The sequence below is a fragment of the Theropithecus gelada genome, chromosome 7b (genome assembly GCF_003255815.1).
Source record: "Theropithecus gelada isolate Dixy chromosome 7b, Tgel_1.0, whole genome shotgun sequence".
Classification (NCBI taxonomy): domain Eukaryota; kingdom Metazoa; phylum Chordata; class Mammalia; order Primates; family Cercopithecidae; genus Theropithecus; species Theropithecus gelada.
Window position 1 is genome coordinate 21,461,127 of NC_037675.1, and position 25,119 is coordinate 21,486,245.

The 25,119-nt window shown below is 39.6% G+C and overlaps 2 protein-coding genes across 2 annotated transcripts; one reads left to right on the forward strand and one right to left on the reverse strand.

The window, feature by feature from the left end:
* Positions 1–3,475: 3,475 nt before the first annotated feature.
* On the reverse strand, positions 3,476–4,601 carry LOC112628358 (olfactory receptor 11G2-like). Its single transcript, XM_025391121.1, is given in 2 exon segments — positions 3,476–3,586; positions 3,588–4,601. Coding segments are annotated over 2 exon segments (1,044 nt in total). The 5' UTR covers positions 4,521–4,601.
* A 16,315-nt stretch (positions 4,602–20,916) lies between these two features.
* Positions 20,917–21,909, forward strand: LOC112629396 (olfactory receptor 11H6). Its single transcript, XM_025392951.1, has one exon. It carries the CDS (start codon positions 20,917–20,919, stop codon positions 21,907–21,909), a length of 993 nt encoding a protein of 330 aa, XP_025248736.1.
* The last annotated feature ends 3,210 nt before the right edge of the window (positions 21,910–25,119 follow it).

Below are 25,119 nucleotides of genomic sequence, written 5' to 3' on the forward strand. Positions count from 1 at the left end.
AAAAGTAGATTGGGGAAGAAGTGGTGGTGGGGAGGAGTAGTAAGGAAAAAACAGAGGAGTCTATAAAAAAATCAGCATATACAACACTTCCAGTTGCACTTGTGAGTATGTGTGTGTGCATGTGTGTATGAAAGCATACACAGAAGATGTTCACTAAAATTAATGGTGATTACTCAGAGTGGTGGGATTTTAGATGATTTCTAAATATTTTTTATATTATACTGTTTGATAATTATTACAGTGAGTATTATTTATATATTGATAAAAGAGCAAGCTATTTTTTCTTATTGTGAACAAAAAGATCCACTGCATTAAATAAGTCTTTCTTGAATAGAAATAAATGTCACTGTGTCCCTTGGAGTTAAAAAAGAAAGCTAAATACTGAATTCATAAAAGAAGGTCAGATACACAGGTACATTCCAGATAATGTGATTCTGTCTCAAAGGAAAACAAGTTCTGAGTGTAATATTTTAAATATCAGTATAATATTTGAACTTTAATGCACTTTGAATATTGAGTTTCATATTTCAGTACCCAAATGACATATTTATTGCCTTTTTCTTTTCATCTATCTATATGTCTCTATTTAATTGTTAGTTGAATTGTAAATTATATTACATCTTTGAGCCATACTTATTTGATTAAGGATGCCCATTAATAAGTCAATAGGTGTGGCTAATTATAAATTATGATAGATAGTAAGTGCTGTATGGATACTTATTCCATGTATCCGTAGAACACTTTCATTCTGTATATTGTGATATGCTTCTAAATAGACGGTGACCTGAGGATGGCTATATGCAGTTTTCAGAACTTGCCCTGCTCCTTCATCCCTTAATACTCCTGGCTTTTATCTGTGCTGTTCTTCTACTTGCTCCCATGGCAATTTATAATGGCCCTGGTTTATAGCACATCTTGCTGCATCTGCCACTGGCCTACTACTGGCTTATGGGCCCCACAAGGGAAGGAACTGTGTTTTGTTCACTTACGTGTATGATTCACCCTCTAGCTCAGGGCCTAGAGTACTGAATGAGTCTGATTTTTAAAATAAATTAGTGGCCATGAAGAAGATGATACACAGTGATAATAAAATGACCAACTTCAGGTTTTCATGGTTTACTTAGTCTCACAGGTCCTCAGGGAAGGAGGACATTTCCTGCTTCTTCTGAACAAAGCCAAAGCATTTGAATGAGATGACATGAAGAGTGTGTCAATTGCCTTCTTTTTTCATTTTTCATCAATAATCAGTTCTCTTCCTAGTTTCCTAAAGGATCAAATAGTTATGAAGAAATGTTTCCCTGCTTCTAATTTAGTAGTGAGATAGTCTTAAAATTTATTTTTTAATGTTAACATTAGATGTTGTTTAAACACTATACAGGCACATAGAGAACATTTTAAAAATACAAAGACATGTCAAGGGGAATATCTCCTCTCTCTGTCCCCAGAAACCCAATTCTCCTTACTAACAGCAATCACTGTTACTAGCTGCTTCTTCAAGAAACATATTATGTATTTATGGACATAAATATATACATATCTGTACAGTCTTTCTTCTTCATATGAAAGAGAGGCAGATAGAGCGCTCCTCTACCTTGCTTTTTAACAATATAGCATAAGGATACATTCATATTAAAAGATACATACAGATCCTCATTTTAAAAGGTTACATAGTATTTCACCCTATGATTATACACTAATTTACCTGATCAGTTCTTAGTGGGAATTTAGATTGATCCAATCTTTTGCTATTAGAAGCAGTAGTCAATATTCTTGTACATGTGCCATTTTTCTTGTGTGAGTATACCAGTAAGATAAGCATCTAGGATTTTGGAGTTGTTGAGTCAGAGGAAATGACTTCTAAATTTTGATAATTATTGGCATGATATCCTCCATAGATGTTGTATGAATTTATGCTCTACTAGCAAAAACTGCCATTTTTTCCAACTTCATCTTTGATCTTTGTTAATTTTGGGGAAAACCCCATATATTTATTATAGTTTTATTTGCTTTCTCACCTTATGATAAAACAGAGTGTCTTTTTACTTGCTTAAAAGCTTTTTACTGTTGACTTTTTTCAGATATTTGACACTGTTCCTATTGTGCTAATGGTCATGAAGTCTTTGCCTAAGCCAATGTCTAGAAGGGGTTTTTGATGTTATCTTCTAGAATTTTTATGGTTGTGCTAATGGCATTTTTCTTATTGATCTGAAGATATATTGATATATCAAAGATATTAGTATTTTGTCTGTAATATTACCATGAAGAATATTCTGGAAGACAGAAATATAAGCTCAATTAAAGAAATAAAGTCAACTTGTTGTTGCTGAAAGGGAAATAGAAAACTTTAGATTTTACCCTAAGCTTATGACCTTGTGTAACTTGTAAGGGCAAATGCAAATAAAAAAAATAAAAGGCTTAATTATCCCTGTTGAAAATAAGGGAAGAGACTTTATTCTCTCCCTTTGCATAGAGCATTTACTTTAGAAAACCTGTAATTTTTTGGTGAATATGTATGTAAAACTTTTTTTTCCTTATCTTAGGGATGGGGTCTCACTCTTGCTCAGGCTGGAGTGCAATGGTGCAGTCATAGCTCGTTGCAGCCTTGAACTTTTGGGCTCAAGCGATTTTCCCACCTCAGCCTTCTGAGTAGCTAAGGCTACAAATATGTGCTACACCCAGCTAATTTTAAAATTATTTGTTTTGTAGAGGTGGATCTCACTATGTTGCCCAGGCTGGTTTGAGCCCAAGCTGGTCTCGAACTCCTGGTCTCAAGTGATCCTCTTGCCTCGGGCTCCCAAAGTGCTGGCATCAGAGGTATGAACAATTGCACCTGGCCTGTAAATTTTTGCAAAAGCTAAACAAGCCTCTGGTTAGCTTTATGACCCAGGAACGTCTTTCTCAAGAACCTCAAAAAAGGAAGTTAGTGCTCCCATCTCCCTGTTTCTGTGAAAGGGTAGAAGCCTAATTTTGGCAGTCTAATTTTTAAATTGCAAAACGATTTCCTGTCATAAAGATACGAATTTATTTTTCCTTTGTATAAAGTCAATGAGCAAATACCAATGGTCACTCCAATTACCAGGTGAACCCAGGGTGAACTATGTGTGACAAATTGTGCTGTCAAGTCCTCTTGATGACTAGTTATTGTTTATTTTGAGAACATACATGTATTGGGTTGTATTTACTTTGCTATATAAAAGGGAGAGATGTCTTTCTGTCCTTGCAGTCTCTCAGTGGATTGTTTGTGATATGTATCACATTCTGGTTTAACACTTACTCAATAACAAAACTACTTTCTTTCTCTGACAGCTTTTGGAGAAGTTTTCTGGGTTGGTAAGAGATTTGTTTTTAGTTATATTTCCCCAACAAACTCAACCCAAATTTTTTTCAATTTACAGGCCTATCATTTGTAAAATTAAAGAGATAGAATACATATATGACATTTCTTATAGCCCTATGAGTTCTAGAAAATAAAACACTACATTATATAAAGTTCAAAAACAATATAAACAATTTTCTGAGTGATATGTTTTTTTAAATAAAGAAGATTCTGTCTCTCAAAATCTTGTAAACTAAGACTCTTAATTTTGTGTTCTCAGTATTTTCTTCATTGCATGTTTCATTTCCTTGTTCCTCAGGCTGTATATGACAGGATTAATAAGGGGAGTAACCACAGAATAGAACAGAGTCACAATCTTCTGCATTCCAGCTTCATGCCCAGATGTTGGGCTCACATACATGACCATCACTGAGCCATAGAACAGTGAAACCACAGCCAGGTGGGAGCCACAGGTAGAGAAAGCCTTTCTTCTTCCAGATGCTGAAGGAACCCTCAACACAGCTCTCAGAACCAGAGCATAGGACCCCATGATGAAGACAAAGGGAATAAATAGAAGTAGAGAACTTAAGGTGGAGCTAGTCAACTCTAGTAGAGGGGCTCTGGTACAGGTGAGGGCTAACAGAGGACCTGGGTCACATAGGAAGTGGTCAATAATCCTAGATCCACAGAAGGTCATTTGAGAAATGACACTGATAGGAATCAGGAACCACAAGAAACCAAGTACCCAGCAGCTGCCCACAAGAATGTTGCAGAGATGTTTGGTCATAATAGTCAAATAGCGTAGAGGCCAGCAGATGGCAAGGTATCGGTCAAATGCCATAGCTCCCAGGAAAAAGCATTCTGTAGAGCCCAAGGAGAAAAAAAAGTAGAACTGGAGGAAGCACCCAGAGAAGGAGATGATCTTGGTGTCAGAGAGGAAGTTGGCCAGCATGCTGGGGACTGTAGAGGTGACATAACAGATCTCTAGGAAAGAGAAGTTGGCGAGCAAGATGTACATAGGGGTGTGGAGTCTCTGATCCCAGTGCACAGCACAGATGATGGAACCATTGCCCGTGAGGGTCAGGAGGTATACAACAGTGAAGAGCACAAAGAGGAGGATCTGCCCCTGCCTGGGGCAAGGGAAGCCCAAGAGGAGGAAGCCAGTGAAGGTGCTGGAGTTGCTGGAGGTGTTGAAGATTTTCATGTGCCTGTGACCTGTAAAATCACTAGCAGTTACTGGATGACAGTGAAAGGATAGATGGGAACTCAGATTTACATTTAAGCTATCTCTGGGAATGCAATAAGCACATCTATCAATAGTGACTCTCTCTCTCTCTCTCTCTACACACACACACACACACACACACATATTTGATTCAGGGTCTTGCTCTGTTGCCCAGGCTAGAATGCAGTGGCACAATCATGACTCACTGCAGCATTGACCTCCCTAGCTCAAGCAATCCTGCCTCAGCCTCCTGGGTAGCTGGGACCACCATGTGGTATGTGCCACCATACCAAGAAAATTTCAAAAGTATTTGTAGAGAAGGAGTCTTCCCATATTGCTCAGGCTGGTCTTGTCAATTAATCCTCATGCCTTGGCCTCCCAAAATGCTGAGATTACCATCCTGAGCCACCTGTGCCTGGCCAGTAGTGACTATTTTTGTCTAATCCTGAGATATTGTCCACTTGGACAATAGTTGTTGGTCTATAAAATATACTACAAGTCAGTATCATGAATAAACACAGAAGTTTCCTTATTGTGAAATGTATGGAAACATGCATAATACATAAATATACATCTTAATAAAAGATCATAATGGAAACATCATTGTAACTACCACTGAGATCAAGAAATAAAATATTGTGTCCTAGAATCTCCTCACATGCCCCATCCCCATCACTCTCTGCCCTTCCCTCCCTCTAATCATAATACTCTTTCTTCTTTATGATCATCACTTCCTTGTTTTTCTTTACAATTTAGTAACTAAGCATGCACCTCTAAATAATAGTACAGTATTATGTTTTGCTTGCTTTTTTTTTTTTTTTTTTTTTTGAGATGGAGTCTTGCTCTGTCGCCCAGGCTGGAGTGCAGTGGCCGGATCTCAGCTCACTGCAAGCTCCGCCTCCCGGGTTCACGCCATTCTCTGGCCTCAGCCTCCCGAGTAGCTGGGACTACAGGCGCCCGCCACCTCGCCCGGCTAGTTTTTTGTATTTCTTAATAGAGACTGGGTTTCACCGTGTTAGCCAGGATGGTCTCGATCTCCTGACCTCGTGATCCGCCCATCTCGGCCTCCCAAAGTGCTGGGATTACAGGCTTGAGCCACCGCGCCCGGCCTTGCTTTTGTTCTTTGCATAAATGAAATCATACTACTATACGTTTGGATGGTTTCTTTGTTCAACAGTAAGTTTGTGAAAGTCACGTTGTTGCATATATCTGTATTCTGACAATTTTTTACTGCTCTATACTGTTACATTGCAAGAATGAACCATTACTTTTTAAAAAGATTGAGATAGGGTCGCTCTCTGTCACTCAGGCTGGAGTGCAGTGCACCATCTTGGCTCACTGCAGCCTCTGCCACCCGGGCTCAAGAAATCTTCCTGCCTCAGCCTCCTGAGTAGCTAGGACCACAGGATCGTGCCACTATGCCCCGCTAATTTTATGGATATTTTTTGGTATTGTTTGTTTTTTGGTGGAGACAGGGTTTTGCCATGTTGCCCAGGCTGGTCTGGAACTCCTGAGCTCAACTGATACTGCCTGCCTCGGGCTCCCACAGTGTTGGGATTACAGTCCTGAGCCACTGCGCCTGACCGGAACCATCACTTACTTAAACATTCTACAACAGATAAATATTTTGGTTTACTTCCAGTTTGGGGCTGTTAGGGGATAATGTTACTATCAAAGTGGAAAAATTAAGAGAAATTAAATTTACAGTGTAAGGTTAAGCTAGAATGGGCATGAAGTAGCCCCCCTCCCCTGAAGTAAGAGTTAAGAAAGAATATTAACTGCTCCTCTGTAAGGTCTGTGAAGCATTAACCATATCTCTCCCCCACGTATTTTCTAAGTTCTGTAAGCTCCTGTTTTTCTTGCTGTGCAGCTGCAAGGTCACAAGATAGATAAGCATGAGTTGCAAGACATGTTTTCCCAAGATATAAGCTGAGTCCTAAGAATGTCACCTGATAATTAATTGCTTTGTTCTTGCTTTTGTAAGCCCAGCTTCCTGTATCATGTAATTCCCGCCTCAAGGTGCATAAAAGGCATTTGTTTTCTTTTTCTTTCTTTCTTTCTTTCTTTTTTTTTTTTTGAGACGGAGTCTTGCTCTGTCGCCCAGGCTGGAGTGCAGAGGCGCGATCTCGGCTCACTGCAAGCTCCGCCTCCCGGGTTCACACCATTCTCCTGCCTCAGCCTCCCGACTAGCTGGGACTACAGGCGCCCGCCACCGCGCCTGGCTAATTTTTTGTATTTTCAGTAGAGACGGGGTTTCACCGTGTTAGCCAGGGTGGTCTAGATTTCCAGACCTCGTGATCCGCCCACCTCGGCCTCCCAAAGTGCTGGGATTACAGGCTTGAGCCACCGCACCCCGCCCAAGGCGTTCGTTTTCTTTCTTTGCTGCTCACTTTCAGGATGCATGTCTGCTGGGCCGATGTACACCTAAAATATACCCCCCTGAACTGCAGTTGGTCTCTCCAGTCTCCGATTTCCCACTACACTATGACCATATCGTTTATCTCTCCTGGTTCACATGTACATGCATTTCTATTAGCTGGATCCTAGGAGGTGTGTATCTTCAACTGTAGAAAATTAAGCTAAAGTTTTCTATAATTATTGGACTAGTTTTCACTACCATTGGCAGTATATTAGAGTTCTCATTGTCAATATCCTTCTCTAACATTAAAGTCTGTATTTACTAGAGTCTTCAGAATGATATATAGATTACATTTTAACAATTTCTTTTTTTTTTTTCTTTTGGTAATATTACCGTGGATAGTTCTCTTCTTGGTAGTACTTTTATTTAAAGTAGGTGGTTATATCAAAATCGTTTTGCTTTCAAGATAAAATATTGCAGAAGTGATAAAGAAAACTGTCCTCAAGCGTGGCTGAGGAGAACATTTCAAGGCATGATGTAATTTATAACCTCTCTGGGAAGTTCATTAACTGTCGAGATGAGTTCTGTTATCAATCTTACTATTTAAACCAGGCATTCTTTACTGTACCTTTTACTTTTCCTATATGCCCCTACCCAGGGAGAATTCTTTGAACTGACTCACTCAACAGCATCTTCCTGAGCATCAAGTTTCAAATATAATTTTGTCATGGGCTTGAAATCAATTTGAGAAGTTACTTTACCAGAGATGATTAGGCATTAGCACAGTGCTTTGTACTGAGAAAGCTTTCAATAAATATCCATAAAATGAATGAATACATAAATACACTTTCTTATTTCCCAGAAAGGGATCACATCCACACAATACTTGGGCAACGATGACTCAGATTGTGTGTCTGTGGAACAAAAGACCCTTGGAACTATTTGAAATCACTTTTCCCCTTTGAGATAGTGAACTAACTCATTGATTTATGCTATTTGGTAACGCAGTTTACCAATTTTAGGAGTAAAATGTTCAAATTAATAGTAGGTAGCTGCTTCTCACTTCTGTTAAAATAGTTCCCCATCCATCAAGGTAGATAGAGCTGAGGAATAGAATCAGGATTAATTTTGTCTTGTTGAAACAGGTCTTTGATTGTCTGGTTGGGAATATGAGTCTGCAAAGTCCATTGGTTCCTATTCTAGTTATATAAACAGTAGAACCTGATATTAGTGATCCAATGTTAAGATAGGTTTAACAGGAAACTTGAAAATAAGAAAAAAACTTTACGTATTTTTGCTTCCTTTTCCAATCACTGTTTGGGAACACCTCAAGGCAGAATGACTTTTGGTGGTTATACTTTTGCATAATGACTTTATGTTCTTTTGAGTTAACAGTCTTAATCAGACTGTATTGTTACTCACCTTTTATTACTTATCTCTTCTGTGCAGAAGAAACTATGATGTTTACCTGCCACAAATCCCAGCTGGATTGAAAAAAAAAGAAAAGAAAGTAAAAAAACAAAACAAAAGAGAAAGAAAAAATCTAGCTGATTCACCCTGCATTGACTGTAGAGGGCACTGTGAACACGGGCACAACATTGTGTTTTTGTACCCAGGCTGCTTGGACCAAGTTAATTAACAACAAAAACTACTTAAAAAATCTGTTTCCTCATTAAATTAGTCAACCCCAGAAAGCGGGGTGAAGATAGACTATGATTGAATGAGCCAAGTTGTGTCACATGCAGCGTGATACGAAGGCATTTCCCTGATACTTTAGTGTTCCCCCAAAGTTCAATACGGTAGAAGTCTGGACATCTAACTTGGCTGACCCCTCCTCCTCAGCCAGCCCAGAGATGTCTCATGACAACACACTTGCCTCCTCTTGTTTGTTTGCGCAGGTTCAGTGAGGGGGCTGCCATGTCTGTAATGTTGGGCAATCTGTTTCTAGAAAGTTCTTTTTTTTAATTTTTTTTTAATTTTTTTATTTTTTTATTTTATTTATTTATTTATTTATTTTTTTTTTTGAGACTGAGTCTGGCTCTGTCGCCCAGGCTGGAGTGCGGTGGCCGGATCTCAGCTCACTGCAAGCTCCGCCTCCCGGGTTCACGCCATTCTCCTGCCTCAGCCTCCGGAGTAGCTGGGACCACAGGCGCCCGCCACTTCGCCCGGCTAGTTTTTTGTATTTTTTAGTAGAGACGGGGTTTCACCGTGTTAGCCAGGATGGTCTCGATCTCCTGACCTCGTGATCCGCCCGTCTCGGCCTCCCAAAGTGCTGGGATTACAGGCTTGAGCCACCGCGCCCGGCCTCTAGAAAGTTCTTTAAAAAGCAAGGATAAGATAATTTTCCAGATTGGGACAAGTGGTAGGCAGCTGTACAAGATAGAAAAAGTCCTGGATTTAGAGTCAAGAGTTTTCTTTACTAGTCGTAGGAAGTTAATACTTTCTTAGTTTCCTTAATTATAAAATGGTCATAATTATGCCTTCTTTAAGGGCTGTTGCAAAGATTACTGTATGAAATGGAGTACCTTGACCAGTGCCTGATTAGTAAGAGCTTAAGAAATATTGGTTGTATGTGTGTGGTTGTGGTGAATTCAAAGACAGGTATGGGTAGAGGCTATTAGATTCTGCAACTATACTATGATTTCTCTATTCTTGTAACAATAGAAATTGATTTCTCAGTTCTCAAGGCTGGAAAGTCTACCATCTTTTTACCTGTATCAGCAACGAAAGTCCCAAACGAAGATTCTCAGATATTTCTTTTATATTTTCTTAGAGTAAAGTGGTAGTCTTTTTGGTAATAATTAGAGAGGAGAAAAAGGGTGGAAATTCTGATAAGGATTCTTGACTTTGTTTGCTGAAGGATGGAGAGGTGTAAATAGATCCTCTCAGAAGTAAGTTAGCCTGTATATTCTGATCTTTGAGGACACATTTTCTGCTTTTAAAAGGAGAACAGTGTCAAGAGACAATTCTGTGCTTGTTATTTACATCCCTTGGGGCATTCCTTAATTTCTGTTTATTTTTTCTAAGAAAATTGAAATAGTGCCTTTGTTATTCTTCAAACCTCTCACAGGTGGAACACAATATTAATAAATCAGTTGACTGATTAACCAATCAACCAATAACATATCTCTAACTCCCTAACTGTGTCTACCATGTGGCCAATGAAAAAATCTTACAAGCTCGAAGTTAGAAAAACAGCCCCAGACATCTATAACTTATTTGGTATTACAGCAAATCTCCAAGATATTCAAGCTGGTTTGACACTCATAGCTATTTTTTCGTTGGACGTAATCTCACAGAATACACCCTCAGTCAAGTTCTCTCTGAGACAGTAATAAAATGAGACAAAACAAGACCACTTCATTATCTTGTCTAACAGACAAAAACAAGATTATTGCTATCTGTAAAATATCAAACATTCTAAAATAAGTGACTGCTATCTTTCAGAAAAAAGCCAATTACAGCTTTATTCTCTTTCTTCTCTGCTTTCTGTAGAGATTAGATTTGTTAAAATACCTAGTCATACAAATATCTAATGCATGTGGGGCTTAAAACAGATGATGGGTTGATAGGTACAGCAAACCACCATGGCACATGTATACCTATGTAACAAACGTGCACGTTCTGCACATGTATCCCAGAACTTAAAGTAAAAAACAAAACACAACAAACAAAAAACCCTACACATAGAACTGCCCTTGCTTTCTGACAGCATCCAACTGGAGCAAACTACCACTTCCTTAGACCCTCCCCGAAATCACCTAACCATAGCACAAATCCTGTAATAGGTTCTTTCTAACATCTTCATACTGAGACATTCCAGGATTCCCCTTTGAAATATGTTATCCCTTCCTATGCTGAGTGATAAACACAACTTGTTCATCAGGTATTCCTGAGATCTTTGACTAAATGGCACTGACAAACCTAACATAGAATAAGGTGGCCATGAAGCAGAAAGTTTCTCCATGAGACTTCATTTAGATCTCTCTAAGAAGACAGCTACATCTAGGGACACTTTCCAAGTCAAAGTATGTTCCTAGCTATAGTCAGTTAAACCAGAGCCCTCTTTGACCAGATATAACTGGAGCAGGGTGCTGAGGTTTCCTATCCTTATCAGAGGGGCAGATCATTTAACACAACTGATGTCTTATCTCTTCATTCTCCCGACCATGTCATAAGTTTTCATTTAAAACACTGGTGAATTCAGCTCACTTCCTTGTTTCTATTTGTGTTTCAAAATATTTCAAAGTCCTCAGCCTGGTAAATATGGCAGTTTGCAGTGAAGCCTCCTTAATTTTTCTGTCCCACTTCCCAGATTTCTTGCAGGTGTCTCTACATCTTGATAAAACCAAACCACCCAAGCACACAGTGGCAGCTCCAACAACGTGTGTAGAAGTAATTTTACCCTCAGAAAATGTCAAAGTGTATTTAGTCCATTTGGGCTTCTATAAGAAAATACCATATAAACTGGTCAGCCTGTGACAATAGAAATTGATTTCTCAGTTCTCGAGGCTGGAAAGTCTAAGATCAAGGTGCCAGCAAATTCACTCTGGGGAGGGCCTACTTCCTGGTTCATAAATGGTGCCATCTTGCTGTGTCCTTCCACATGTGATGGAAGGGCAACGAGTTCCTTGGGTTTCTTTTATGAGGACATTAATGCCATTTCTGAAGGGGCTGTCTTCATGACATAATCACCTCCCAAATACTCCACCTCCTAATACCATCATCTTAGGGGTTAGAATTTCAGCATATGATTTTTTTTTTTTTTTTTTTTTGAGACGGAGTCTCGCTCTGTCGTCCAGGCTGGACTGCAGTGGTGCGATCTCAGCTCACTGCAAGGTCCTCCTCCTGGGTTCACGCCATTCTCCTGCCTCAGCCTCCCTAGTAGCTGGGACTACAGGCGCCCGCCACCTCGCCCGGCTAATTTTTTTGTATTTTTAGTAGAGACGGGTTTCACCGTGTTAGTCAGGATGGTCTCGATCTCCTGACCTCCTGATCCACCCACCTCGGCCTCCTGAAGTGCTGGAATTACAGGCGTGAGCCACCGCGCCCGGCCCAGCCTATGAATTTTAGAGGAACATAAACATTCAGTACATTGCAAACACCACTATGAATGACTTGCAGTGGGAGGCTCAAGCCCTGTGGAGAAAGTGAACTGGAAAAGTAGATGAGGAGGTTCATCAGTTTAATAGTGTTCAGGAGTATCTGTATTACTCTTTGTCTCTTTTATGTTCTCTTTATATCCCTTTTCCATTTCTTGGATTGATCTGAGAATATATGTGTCTTTATCTTTATTTTTAAAAATGTTCTAGTTCCATAGGTTTTGGGGGGAACAGGTGGTATTTGGTTACATGAGTAAATTCTTTAGTGGTGATTTGTGAGATTTTGGTGCACCCATCTCTCGAGAAGTATACACGGAATCCAATTTATAGTATTTTATCCCTCACCCCCTTCCCACTCTTTCCCTCTGAGTCTTCAAAGTCCATTGATCATTCTTATGCCTTTGCTTCCTCATAGCTTAGCTCCCACTTATGAGTGAGAACATACGATGTTTGGTTTTCCATTCCTGAATTACTTCACTTAGGATGATAGTCTCTAATCCCATGCAGGTTGCTGCAAATGCCATTAATTCATTCCTTTTTATGGCTAAGTAGTATTCCATCATATACATACACCACAGTTTCTTTTTTTTATTTTTTTTATTTTTATTTTATTTTATTTTATTTTATTTTATTTTATTTAAATTTATTTATTATTATTATACTTTAAGTTGTAGGGTACATGTGCATAACGTGCAGGTTTGTTACATATGTATACTTGTGCCATGTTGCTGTGCTGCACCCATCAACTCGTCATTTACATCAGGTATAACTCCCAATGCAATCCCTCCCCTCTCCCCCCTCCCCATGATAGGCCCTGGTGTGTGATGTTTCCCTTCCTGAGTCCAAGTGATCTCATTGTTCAGTTCCCACCTATGAGTGAGAACATGCGGTGTTTGGTTTTCCGTTCTTGTGATAGTTTGCTAAGAATGATGGTTTCCAGCTGCATCCATGTCCCTACAAAGGACACAAACTCATCCTTTTTTATGGCTGCATAGTATTCCATGGTGTATATGTGCCACATTTTCTTAATCCAATCTGTCACTGATGGACATTTGGGTTGATTCCAAGTCTTTGCTATTGTGAATAGTGCTGCAATAAACATACGTGTGCATGTGACTTTATAGCAGCATAATTTATAATCCTTTGGGTATATACCCAGTAATGGGATGGCTGGGTCATATGGTACATCTAGTTCTAGATCCTTGAGGAATCGCCATACTGTTTTCCATAATGGTTGAACTAGTTTACAATCCCACCAACAGTGTAAAAGCGTTCCTATTTCTCCACATCCTCTCCAGCACCTGTTGTTTCCTGACTTTTTAATGATTGCCATTCTAACTGGTGTGAGATGGTATCTCATTGTGGTTTGGATTTGCATTTCTCTGATGGCCAGTGATGATGAGCATTTTTTCATGTGTCTGTTGGCTGTATGAATGTCTTCTTTTGAGAAATGTCTGTTCATATCCTTTGCCCACTTTTTGATGGGGTTGTTTGTTTTTTTCTTGTAAATTTGTTTGAGTTCTTTGTAGGTTCTGGATATTAGCCCTTTGTCAGATGAGTAGATTGCAAAAAATTTCTCCCATTCTGTAGGTTGCCTGTTGACTCTGATGGTAGTTTCTTTTGCTGTGCAGAAGCTCTTTAGTTTAATTAGATCCCATTTGTCAATTTTGGCTTTTGCTGCCATTGCTTTTGGTGTTTTAGACATGAAGTCCTTGCCCATGCCTATGTCCTGAATGGTACTACCTAGGTTTTCTTCTAGGGTTTTTATGGTTTTAGGTCTAACATTTAAGTCTCTAATCCATCTTGAATTAATTTTCGTATAAGGAGTAAGAAAAGGATCCAGTTTCAGCTTTCTACTTATGGCTAGCCAATTTTCCCAGCACCATTTATTAAATAGGGAATCTTTTCCCCAAGAGAAATGGGCATTTTAAAACTCTTCTTTCTAATTGTCAAATTTAGAAATTTTTTGTTTTTTATTTTTTTATTTTTTTCGAGACAGGGTCTCATTCTGACACCCAGGCTGGAATGCAGTGATGCAATCACAGCTAACTACAGCCTCAACCTCCCCAGGCTCACATGATCCAACTCAGCTGTCCGAGTAACTGGGACTACAGGCATGTTCCTCCATGCCCAGCAAATTTTTGTATTTCTTTTTTTTTTTTTTTTGGACAGAGCTTCACCATGTTGGCTAGGCTATTCTCGAACTCCTGGACTCAAGTGATCCTCCTGCCTCAGCTTCCCAAAGGCTGAGATTACAGATGCGCACCACTGCTCCTCACTCATTTCTTTTTTTTTTTTTTTTTTTTTAATTTTTTAATTAAATTTTTTTAAAAATTTGTCTTTGTTTTTTTTTTTTTTTTAATTCATTTATTATTATCATACTTTAAGTTGTAGGGTACATGTGCATAACGTGCAGGTTTGTTACATATGTATACTTGTGCCATGTTGGTCTGCTGCACCCATCAACTCGTCATTTACATCAGGTATAACTCCCAATGCAATCCCTCCCCCCTCCCCCCTCCCCATGACAGGCCCCGGTGTGTGATGTTCCCCTTCTATCACAAGAACAGAAAACCAAACACCGCATGTTCTCACCCATAGGTGGGAACTGAACAATGAGATCACTTGCACTCATTTCTTTTTAAAGGAATTTGTATCTGTAACCTATTTGAGGATATATATATATGGGGAGGGGAAAAGAATCCTCTAGTTGCCCCAGAGGAATAGGAAGTCCTCTGGACCCTAAGAAATTCTAATTCTGGAGTAGTTCCATGACATTAATTAAGAGACAATGCTTCTGAGGCTCTTTAATGACACTTAATCATAATTATAATTATATAGACATTTATAAAACATTTTCAAGTCTATTATCTCATTTAATCTTCATATTAGCCCTATGAGTTACACACGGAGGATAAACATGGCTTTAATAATTGAGGAAATTAGAGCACACCAAGCTCTTACAGCTAATAAGTGAAAATATTCAAACTAAGACTCATACTTTCTATGTCATGATTTTCTTTATATTTTCTCACCACCTTCTGTTTAAGTTCAACTCTGTTCCTACCCAAGTGCTCCCTTTTTTTTAACCCAGGTCACCTCATTTCCTACAATGCCTGGATAATCTTCTCCACCATTTTCTGCCTATCCCAGACCTCTCTCAAAAGCTCCTCTAGATGTTTAATCTAGTAATGCTTTTCTAGATACCTAACTCTTAGCCTGACATACAAATCACTTGTAACTTAGTTCCATGGGTCAATTATCCCTTCAAATATCATTCTTAACCTTGTATCCCAAACATGTTTAATTAATTCCCAGTTCTACTGAAATCCCTCCCAAACTTAGAAGTGTTTTCAAACATCCCTAACCCAGACTCTAACATTTTATGATCATCCATAGTGGCTTTCAAGCTTCCACGTGCATTAGAAACACCTAGAGGGCGGGCACAGTGGCTCATACCTGTAATCCCAGCACTTTGGGAGGCTGAGGCAGGTAAATCACCCGAGGTCAGGAGTTGAAGACCAGCCTGGCCAATATGGTGAAACCCCATCTCTACTAAAAACACAAAAAAATTAGTCTGACATGGGGGCTCATGCCTGTAATCCCAGCTACTCAGGAGGCTGACGGAGGAGAATCACTTGAACCTGAGAGGGTGGAAGTTGCAGTTAGCCGAGACCACACCATTACATACCAGCCAAGGCAACAAACTCCATTAAAAAAAAAAAAAGGAAGAAAGCAAAATAAAAGAAACACCTAGAAAGTTTGTTAAGACAGACAACTGGGCTCCACATTCCAAGTTTTTGGCTCACTAGATCTAGGTAAGTACTGAGAATATGTATTTCTAACAGGTCTCAAGTGATACTAATACTGCTGGTACAGGGATTATATTTTCAAGGATCCACTCTACACTTAAACAGCCTTACTCTTAAGCTCAGTCATGTTCTCCATTTGACCTCTTGCTATGTTTATATTAATCTCAGGTTCTCATCTCAGTTTGTTCTCTTTCACCTTATATCATTGAAAGAATTCATAACCATTTACAGTGCCAAACTTTCATTTTCACTAATATTGTATCATGTCAGTCAACAGAATTAGAATTACAAATCTGCCTTTACAGATAACTGAATTTTTCAAACACCTATATTCAAGCTATACTTACAATTAATAAGGGAGATTTTTTTTTTGGGTGGGAGGCGATGGAGTCTTTGTCACCCGGCTGGAGTGAAGGGGCGCAATCTCAGCTCACTGTAACCTCCTCCTCCCGGGCTCAAGCAATTCTCCTGTCTCAGCCTCCCGAATAGCTGGGACTACAGGCATGCACTACCACACCAGGCTAATTTTTTGTATTTTAGTAGAGACGGGGTTTCACCATGTTGGCCAGGACGGTCTCGATCTCCTCACCTAGTGATTCACCTACTTCAGCCTCCCAAAGTGCTGGGATTACAGGCATGTGCCACCACGCCCGGCCAGGAGATTCTTTATCTTATGTTCATTATAACAAAATTAAGCAAACAATATATAGATTTTAAAAATTTTAAGTGTTTGCAGGTTAGGCACCAAGTATGAAGCAAGTCTAGTTCAAATTATGTAACAAAGATTTGCTTCATATCTTTTTATTTGAGCCCAAAACAAATATGTAATCTCTGTAAAGTCTTGACCTTGTTGGCTCCTATCTGTGTACACTCAATGTTTAACCCAGAGTCTGACACATAGTAGGTGCATAGTTGATGTATAACTGACAAATGTTTGTTAATTATATGGAATTTTTAAAAAAGAATGAAGTTTATTTTGGAGAGAAAATCACACACGAATACACACAAATACATACACTCAGATACACACATGTACACCCATATTCTTTCTCTCTTCTCCTCCTCCATTAACCTCCCACCCCCCATCCCCAGGTAGATCAGTTCCTTAGAAGGAGGATATCTCCACAAAGGGGAAAGTATTTATGGTATCTCTTGGATAGTTATCCTGACTTCTGTGTCTCACTAGTCAAACCACTGGGGAAAACATAAATTGTACACAGATATAGATGGAATTCTATACATGCTCACAAGCAAAGGAAGTAGGTGCCTGCCAGTGAACACTGGGGAACTATGATCCTATTCAGAAGAGACTTGTAAACTCTTAATAATTGCTGATGTGAAAAACACATTTCATTTGGTTCGGAATACTAAAGGAAGCAAGTTTCTGGAACCACAAATAACACTCTCCAACCATGACTCAGCTTGTTGGTTGCGTAAAGGACGAGATTCCTGTGACTGGAGTTTGTCTCACATCTTCCTCTTGGAGCCAAATATGCCATTAGGTATGTAAGGAAAGCCTCCCTGCAGCAGTACCCCACCGTTCCCGTGCTTTCAGCGCTGCCAGATGCTAAGAATATATGGTTCTTCTGCAAATTTGTGAATTCTTTGTTCCTTTGTTCTTTGCAGGAACATTGGCCCCTCACTTCTCTTCTTCCAACATACTCCTATGAATGCCCGGGTGATATATTCACATTAAGGGCTCACTCAGGTATCTCAGAGTTCCCACTATACAACTCAGTTAGGGACAATAATGGTCAAATGTCTTGCTTATTTGGGGCGACCATTAAATTCCCTTAGAATGTATCCTGAGTCTTACACCTCTTTGTAAATTAGACAGTGACGTTTTTATTGACAGACTGTTCTTCAGCTGCAGTAATTAAAGCAAACTGTTGTTTTTTTCAGAGTTGTTGGCAAGTGACAAGTGGCAAGTGAAAACTTCTCGAGAAAGAAGTAGAACAGCAGACTCTCCTTTCCTTTGGATTTACCTACAGATTAACTTTTAAAACGTAAATACTTAAGAGAAGAGCCCCAGCACTTATAATTCTAAAAGTGCTCTTCCGTGGGCAAGTGTCTTAAATTCCCAGCAAGTGGATGGGACTGGAGGAGGATGTGACTCCCTTGTCAGTTCACATAGAATGCATTGCCCAAGCGCTTTGTTCCTCCTCTCCAATTGCCCATGTGTACTCTCACTTGAGGTGAATAGAAAGACAAAAGAGGTGAATTTGAGCTACAAATGAATGTACTTTGGTGATGGAGGCAGTAGAAATGAATTCAGTGAGATTTTTAAATTATCTGTGAAATTTATTTATCCATCTTTCTCTGACCCTGTATTCCATAGATAACTAAAATTTTACTGCTTTTGAAATAATGTCACCAAGGTCTTGAACATTATGAAGCCAAATAATGAGCTGGTGGGGACCGGGTGCAGTGGCTCACGCCTGAAATCTCAGCACTATGGGAGGCCAAAGGAGGCAGATCATATGAGGTCGGGAGTTCAAGACCAGCCTGACCAACATGGCAAAACCCCGTCTCTACTAAAAATACAAAAATCAGTTGAGCGTGGTGGCAGTCACATGTAATCCCAGCTACTTGGCAGCCTGAGGCAGGCTGAGGCATGAGAATCACTTGAACCCGGGAGGTGGAGGTTGCAGTGAGCTAAGATCATGCCACTGCACTCCAGCCTGGGGGATAGAGTGAGACTCTTTCTCAAAAAAAAAAAAAATTAGCCAGGTGTGGTGGCCCAAGCCTGTAATCCCAGCTACTCAGGGGGCTAAGGCATGAGAATCCCTTGAACCCAGGAGGCGGAGGTTGCAGTGACCATGCAGTGCAGGGAGATCATGCCACTGCACTCCAGCCTGGGCCACATAGCAAGACTCTGTCTCAAAAATAATTAATAATAAGCAGGTGGGAGTCAAGACCTATGAGGTCTGGTTCCAGATCAATCATCAGTTGGAATTACATTTCTTTTCTCAGTACCAAAAATTTGCTGGCCTGTGAGTAGGATAAACTAATTAATGTTTCATTCTCTGCCTACTTCCTCGAAAGGCCCAAACTATCTAATTTATGCCAAATAGAATTTGTTATCATGTCCCCTGTACTATAAAGATGTATTCAAGTTATTTCTAACTGGAATAAATATATTTTTTCAGACCCACAGCATGCAGTTGGACATGCTGCAAAAATACACGACTCAAGGAATCCCCAGTCTGTGCACATGACTGGGCAGATGTAGGCTGTAATCCTGATTGCTTTCATAAAACCTAAGTTCCAAAAGGGGAGGAATTTTATTTTTTATATTCACCATTATACCCCCAGAACTCAACACACTGCTAGCAATATAATAAATGGTGAATAAACATGTGTTAAATTTTTGAATAAACAAACAAATATACGAAATGCTATGATTTAAATTTAGCATCCAACCTTTTTTTAAAATTGCAAGCCCAGTAATTATATTTTCCAAGAATGACGCAGCATGTAGCCTGGCAAATACAAGCAGTTATGGAAAGTATATTTGAAATTACAACTGTCCTAAAAATTTTGATACATGTGATCATGATAATTATCATTCATTAAACTGAACTGCTTGGACAAAATTTACATTTTTATCAAAATCATGTTTATTAGAGAAATTGTTGTATTATTCTTAAAATATTGTTAACATGAATATCCAAAGTTACCTCGGCAATAAAACATTTATGCTTTTAGGTTTGCTCCAGGTTTGATCAAGTACTGAAGGGCAGGCCCTTTGCTCTCTGTGGATCATATAAATGATGTAAAGATGGAATTTTGTGAGTATCTTAACAGTGACACTAACAATACAGTAAATTATCCTACTTTTAAAGTCATTATATTGCTAAATTTAAAATATTGATAGTGGCTTACCCAGCCAAATATTCTGAACTTTAACAAGGATATTTGAGGACATAGAAATAAGCCTGCTGGACCAATCATTTCTAGAAAATTGTTAGCACAATATCTAAGTTGTTTGTCTTGTCTCAACTCCTGATTTAGCAAATATCAGAAAGATCTTTGTGGTCCCTTTTGTTCATTATTTAATTTAGTGAAAAGCAAGATAATGAAGGGACAAATTGTAAAGCTTAGGGCTTAATTTCTAGCAAAAATAAAGGCACGTGGTTTTATTACTAGAGAAATTGATTTACCCAACAGCAAGGTCCCTCAAGAGCTGAGCCATGATGTAGAATAGTGCAATTTGGTGGAGAAGGAGGCTGACAAGCAGGGAAAATGGTGGCCTGCCAAAGAAGTCATAGGTAAGGGACATAACAGTTGCCTTCAGTTATTTAAGACCTCACTACCACCATCATGGGAGAGGAATTAGACTTCTTTTGTATAGTTTCAACAAAATTGAAGTTTACCTGCTGACTTGGGGAGTACCAAAATCAATGGGTAAAAGTAATAAAGGAGACAAAGTCTGCTCACCATTTCGTAAAGAAGGGCTTTGGGAGAACTCGAGCTCCTCAGGAGAAAAAGGGGCTTGATTTTTCAGCAAATCCAGATGCCACCAGGGAGAATGTGATCTAGGGGGAACTATATTTGTAGCTTTCAAACCATTTTACAGATTCCTGAGGGTTCTGCAGCACCTCCCTGAGAGTAGCAAAAGGAAAGGAGCTGAAGACTCCCAAAAGTTTTATTCCTATCTGCTTGTTACTGGACTTCTACATATGAGGCTGTAAGAAGGCAATTTAATATAGCAGCTATTTTTGCTTCAGATTTATACTCAATTTTGCTTTAAGGTAAAAGGATGTGTCCAAAGTTTATATTTATATGTAGAGTATCTAAGGGGCAATGATTTTACCATTAAGGACGAAACATTACCGAGACTCAGGGTTATAGAAACATTTGAAGTGAATTGTGATTTGTTCCAAACCAGTCTCCAAATAGGCCAGTGTATCTGGGCATTACTGGCTTTGTACATATGTTTAAGTGAACCCTTCAAATCTCTTTGAACTTCAATTACCCTGTCTGTGAAAGAGAAGGGTAAAGAATACCTCCTCGCAGCTCAAAGAGTCATTAGGAAGACCAAATGAGATAACGTGTGTAAAAATAGTACATCATCCAGCATGAGTTAGCAAAATCTCCAAATGTTCTTTATTATTCATTCTCTGATTACTTCTGTTTTTCTAACAGCTTTGGGACCCCAGAACAGAACAACGCATTTTGTGACTGAGTTTGTCCTCCTGGGTTTCCATGGTCAAAAAGAGATGCAGAGCTGCTTCTTCTCATTCATCCTTGTTCTCTATCTCATGACACTGCTAGGGAATGGAGCTATTGTCTGTGCAGTGAAATGGGACAGGCGGCTCCACACACCCATGTACATCCTTTTGGGAAACTTTGCCTTTCTAGAGATCTGGTACATTTCCTCCACTGTCCCAAACATGCTAGTCAATATCCTCTCAGAGACTAAAACCATCTCCTTCTCTGGCTGCTTCCTGCAATTCTATTTCTTTTTTTCACTGGGTACAACAGAGTGTTTCTTCTTATCAGTTATGGCTTATGATCGGTACCTGGCCATCTGTCGTCCATTACACTACCCCTCCATCATGACTGGGAAGTTCTGTGTAATTCTGGTCTGTGTATGTTGGGTAGGTGGATTTCTCTGCTATCCAGTCCCTATTGTTCTTATCTCCCAGCTTCCCTTCTGTGGGCCTAACATCATTGACCACTTTGTGTGTGACCCAGGCCCATTGTTTGCACTGGCCTGCATCTCTGCTCCTTCCACTGAGCTTATCTGTTACACCTTCAGCTCGATGATTATCTTTGGGCCCTTCCTCTCCATCCTGGGATCTGACACTCTGGTCATCAGAGCTGTGCTTCGTATTCCCTCTGGTGCTGGTCGAACTAAAGCTTTCTCCACATGTGGGTCCCACCTAATGGTGGTGTGTCTATTCTATGGAACCCTTATGGTGATGTATGTGAGCCCAAGATCAGGGAACCCAGCAGCAATGCAGAAGATCATCACTCTGGTATACTCAGCAATGACTCCACTCTTAAATCCCCTTATCTACAGTCTTCGAAACAAAGACATGAAAGATGCTCTAAAGAGAGTCCTGGGGTTAACAGTTAGTCGAAACTGAGATATCTTTGAAAAAGAAGCCAAATTGGCCACTTCTGACGCTAATTTTTTATAACTATAGAAAGTAGCTCCAGTAATATGTTCTGGCTCACACTCAGGTAGAGACTTATCTTTCACAGTTCCTTAGCAGTTAAGTTCAGCTCATTAATGATAAATGCCAATGCTAAATAAAACATTTTAAACATATGTGGCCTCACTGAGTAGTTACGTGGTGGGCGGGTGTATATATATGTATATTATTTTTCTGTGATGTATCTTTGCTAGTTTTAATCTTAGCTGATGGAAGAAATCAATTGCATGTGTACTGAAGCCTTTCAAAAGAGTGAGATCTGGCTGGGCACGGTGGCTCATGCCTGTAATCCCAGCACTTTGGGAGGCCAAAGGGGGAGGATCACCTGAGATCAGGAGTTCAACCCCAGCCTGGGCAACATGATGAAACCCTGTCTCTACTAAAAATACAAAAATTAGCTGGGCATGATGGCACACACCTGTAATCCCAGCTACTCAGGAGGCTGAGGAATGAGAATTGCTTGAACCTGGGAGGCAAAGGTTACAGTGAGCTGATATCACGCCACTGCCCCGCAGCCTGCATGATAGAGCAAGACTGCATCTAAAAAAAAAAAAAAAGAGAGAGAGAGAGATCTTTTCAATTCAGAAAAAATATATATATTTGTTTGTTTGTTTCTGAGACAAAGTTTTGCTCTTGTTGCCCAGGCTGGAGTGCAATGGCACAGTCTTGGCTCACTGCAACCTCCACCTCCCGGGTTCAAGTGATCCTCCTGCCTCAGCTTCCCAAGTAGCTGGGATTACAGGCACCCACCACCACACCTGGCTAATTGTATTTTTACTAGAGACGGGGTCATTTTTGTATTTTTAGTAGAGATGGGGTTTCACCATGTTGGCCAAGCTGGTTTCGAACTCCTGACCTCAGGTGATCCACCCTCCCTTGGCCTCCCAAAGTGCTGGGATTACAAGCGTGAGCCACCACACAGCCAGAAAATACATATTCTTAAAGAATATTTGTGTGTCAAGAGGCCACCAGAAAAAAAAAGTAGTAATAGACATCTTCCATTGTTTGAGGTTGTCTTTCACACCAAGAACAGAGTACGCTTTAAACCTCTATGCTTCATACCTCTATCCCTTAGAGATGAAAACCAAACTCTTTGCCATTCAAAGCCTTCACTCAATAGACTGCTCCATTCAGTTTTCTCTCCTAGTGATCCACTGTACGAGTCTTGTACTTCATGATCAGTCCTCAAACATATTTATTCCCAACTGGATATCTTTAATCATAGTACTTCCTCTCTAAATGAGTTGTGACAACCCCAATATTACTTATACTATGGAACAATGCCCTAAACATTATTTGTACCTAGCAGTTTTCATGTTAACCACAAAGCATCAGGTGCCTCTCAGAGGCTGTAGGGCAAAGTCTAAGTTAGAAAAATATTCAGAGAAAATTATGCCAAGAACAAATTTCATTTGTTGAAATAAAATGTTTCTCTATGCTGAAACAAAGAGGCCATCAACTGAGAGTCGAATCTACTTAAAATGAAAACACACCTTTTAGTTATGGCCACCCCACAATGAAATCAGGAGTGCAAGGAAGATGGGCCTGCCGGTGCTAAGTGATGTAATGCTCTCATACCGTGTTTCTCAAATCTTTCCACCTAAGCATGTTTAGCAACAGTGGTCAGAGAACACGGGGCATTGGGGGATAATATTTCTTTAAATTCAAAGTTTTATCTCAAAAATTATCATAAATTATACTTCCTAATTCATAGTACATACATATTTAGTGTGATATAAAATTACCTTTCTAGGTAAAATTGGCCCCTCAGGAAGACATTTAGTCTGGGGCCTTACACATCTCATAGCACATGCTGTTTGAGCACAACTCAAGGAGACCGTGGGGTTTCCTCAGAGTTAATGTAACATGTTATTTTAAAGAATCCCTATAGGAAATGTTAACAAAAATATCAAACCCCCAGGTAAGATGTATGAAGGTCCTTAGGGACAGCACAGAAAGTTACAGAATCACATGAACATGAAAGGAGACCAGAGAATTCTCAACAGTGGCTCAAATGAGGCATAAATTAAGACCAACACATGGTTCAACACTCTCAGTGAGAAACAAGCCACTAGAATCTTAGGGTACAAGAGAAGTGAAATGAGCCACTGGTGAAGCTCTCACACAGGACTTCCATATTAGAGCCAGTGAAGGAGAGAATCCATGTGGCCTCCCTGCAGGCTGTCTCCGGGATGACCTAGGAAAGCTTCCCGGTATGTAGGACAGGTTTTCTTTGTTGGGTGTTGCTGCTGTTATACACCACAGAGGAACTACTCACCTATACATTTCTTCATTCAACATGCTTCAGAGGTTGAGTATCAAAGAATATTGGTTTATCTTTCAGCTCAAAAACTAAAAGAAAAAAAAAATCCCTCAGAGCGTTTAGATCACCATGCAATTCACACTTTCCAAAATAAGTGCACTAGTCATCCACAGGTCTTCTCCTTCTCAGGAAGAGCCGAGGCACCAGGAATGCTATGACATTTGTAGAGATTTTGAGCTTAATAGTATGGAATTAGCTTTATCCACTGGGACTAAAACCAACAGAAAATTGGAAATTCTTTTTAATCTTCTCTCTCAGTTTTCCTCTCCCTGTCCCTTTCATTACTCATTCTGCACCTTCAGGAGAAGTGACATTTAAAAAAAAAAAGAAAAGATAAAATCAAGGTTTTTGAGGACTAAGATCTCACATAGATTTAGTGGTGAATATATTAGGAACCATTTCTTAAAATTATGTTGGAAATTATCTGTGATATTTATTTACCATGCTTTCCCTGTGGCAAATTGTTTTTCTGCAAGGTTTTTGTTTGTTGTTTTTAATGTCAATGAATGTAGTCTGAGCTCAAAGAAGCAGCTCAGTCTTGTGCATTTTGATTTTGGGTCAAAGTCTGTGAATCTGAGTTCAAAATCATTGTTGCTCCTTCTCTGTTCCAAGCACAAGTGGCTGCTCCCTGCATCGCTGCTTTCTCATCTTGTTGAGGAGAGAGGTTTCTTGCTCGGAAAGAAGGAGAATGTATAGAACACCCATAGTGGGGAACCATTCTTTTATGATGTCTTACGAAAATGACCATTGATTCAGGTTTAACTTAGCTCTTCATAATCATCCTAGTTTAAAAAATTAAAAATTACTGATCCCCATCT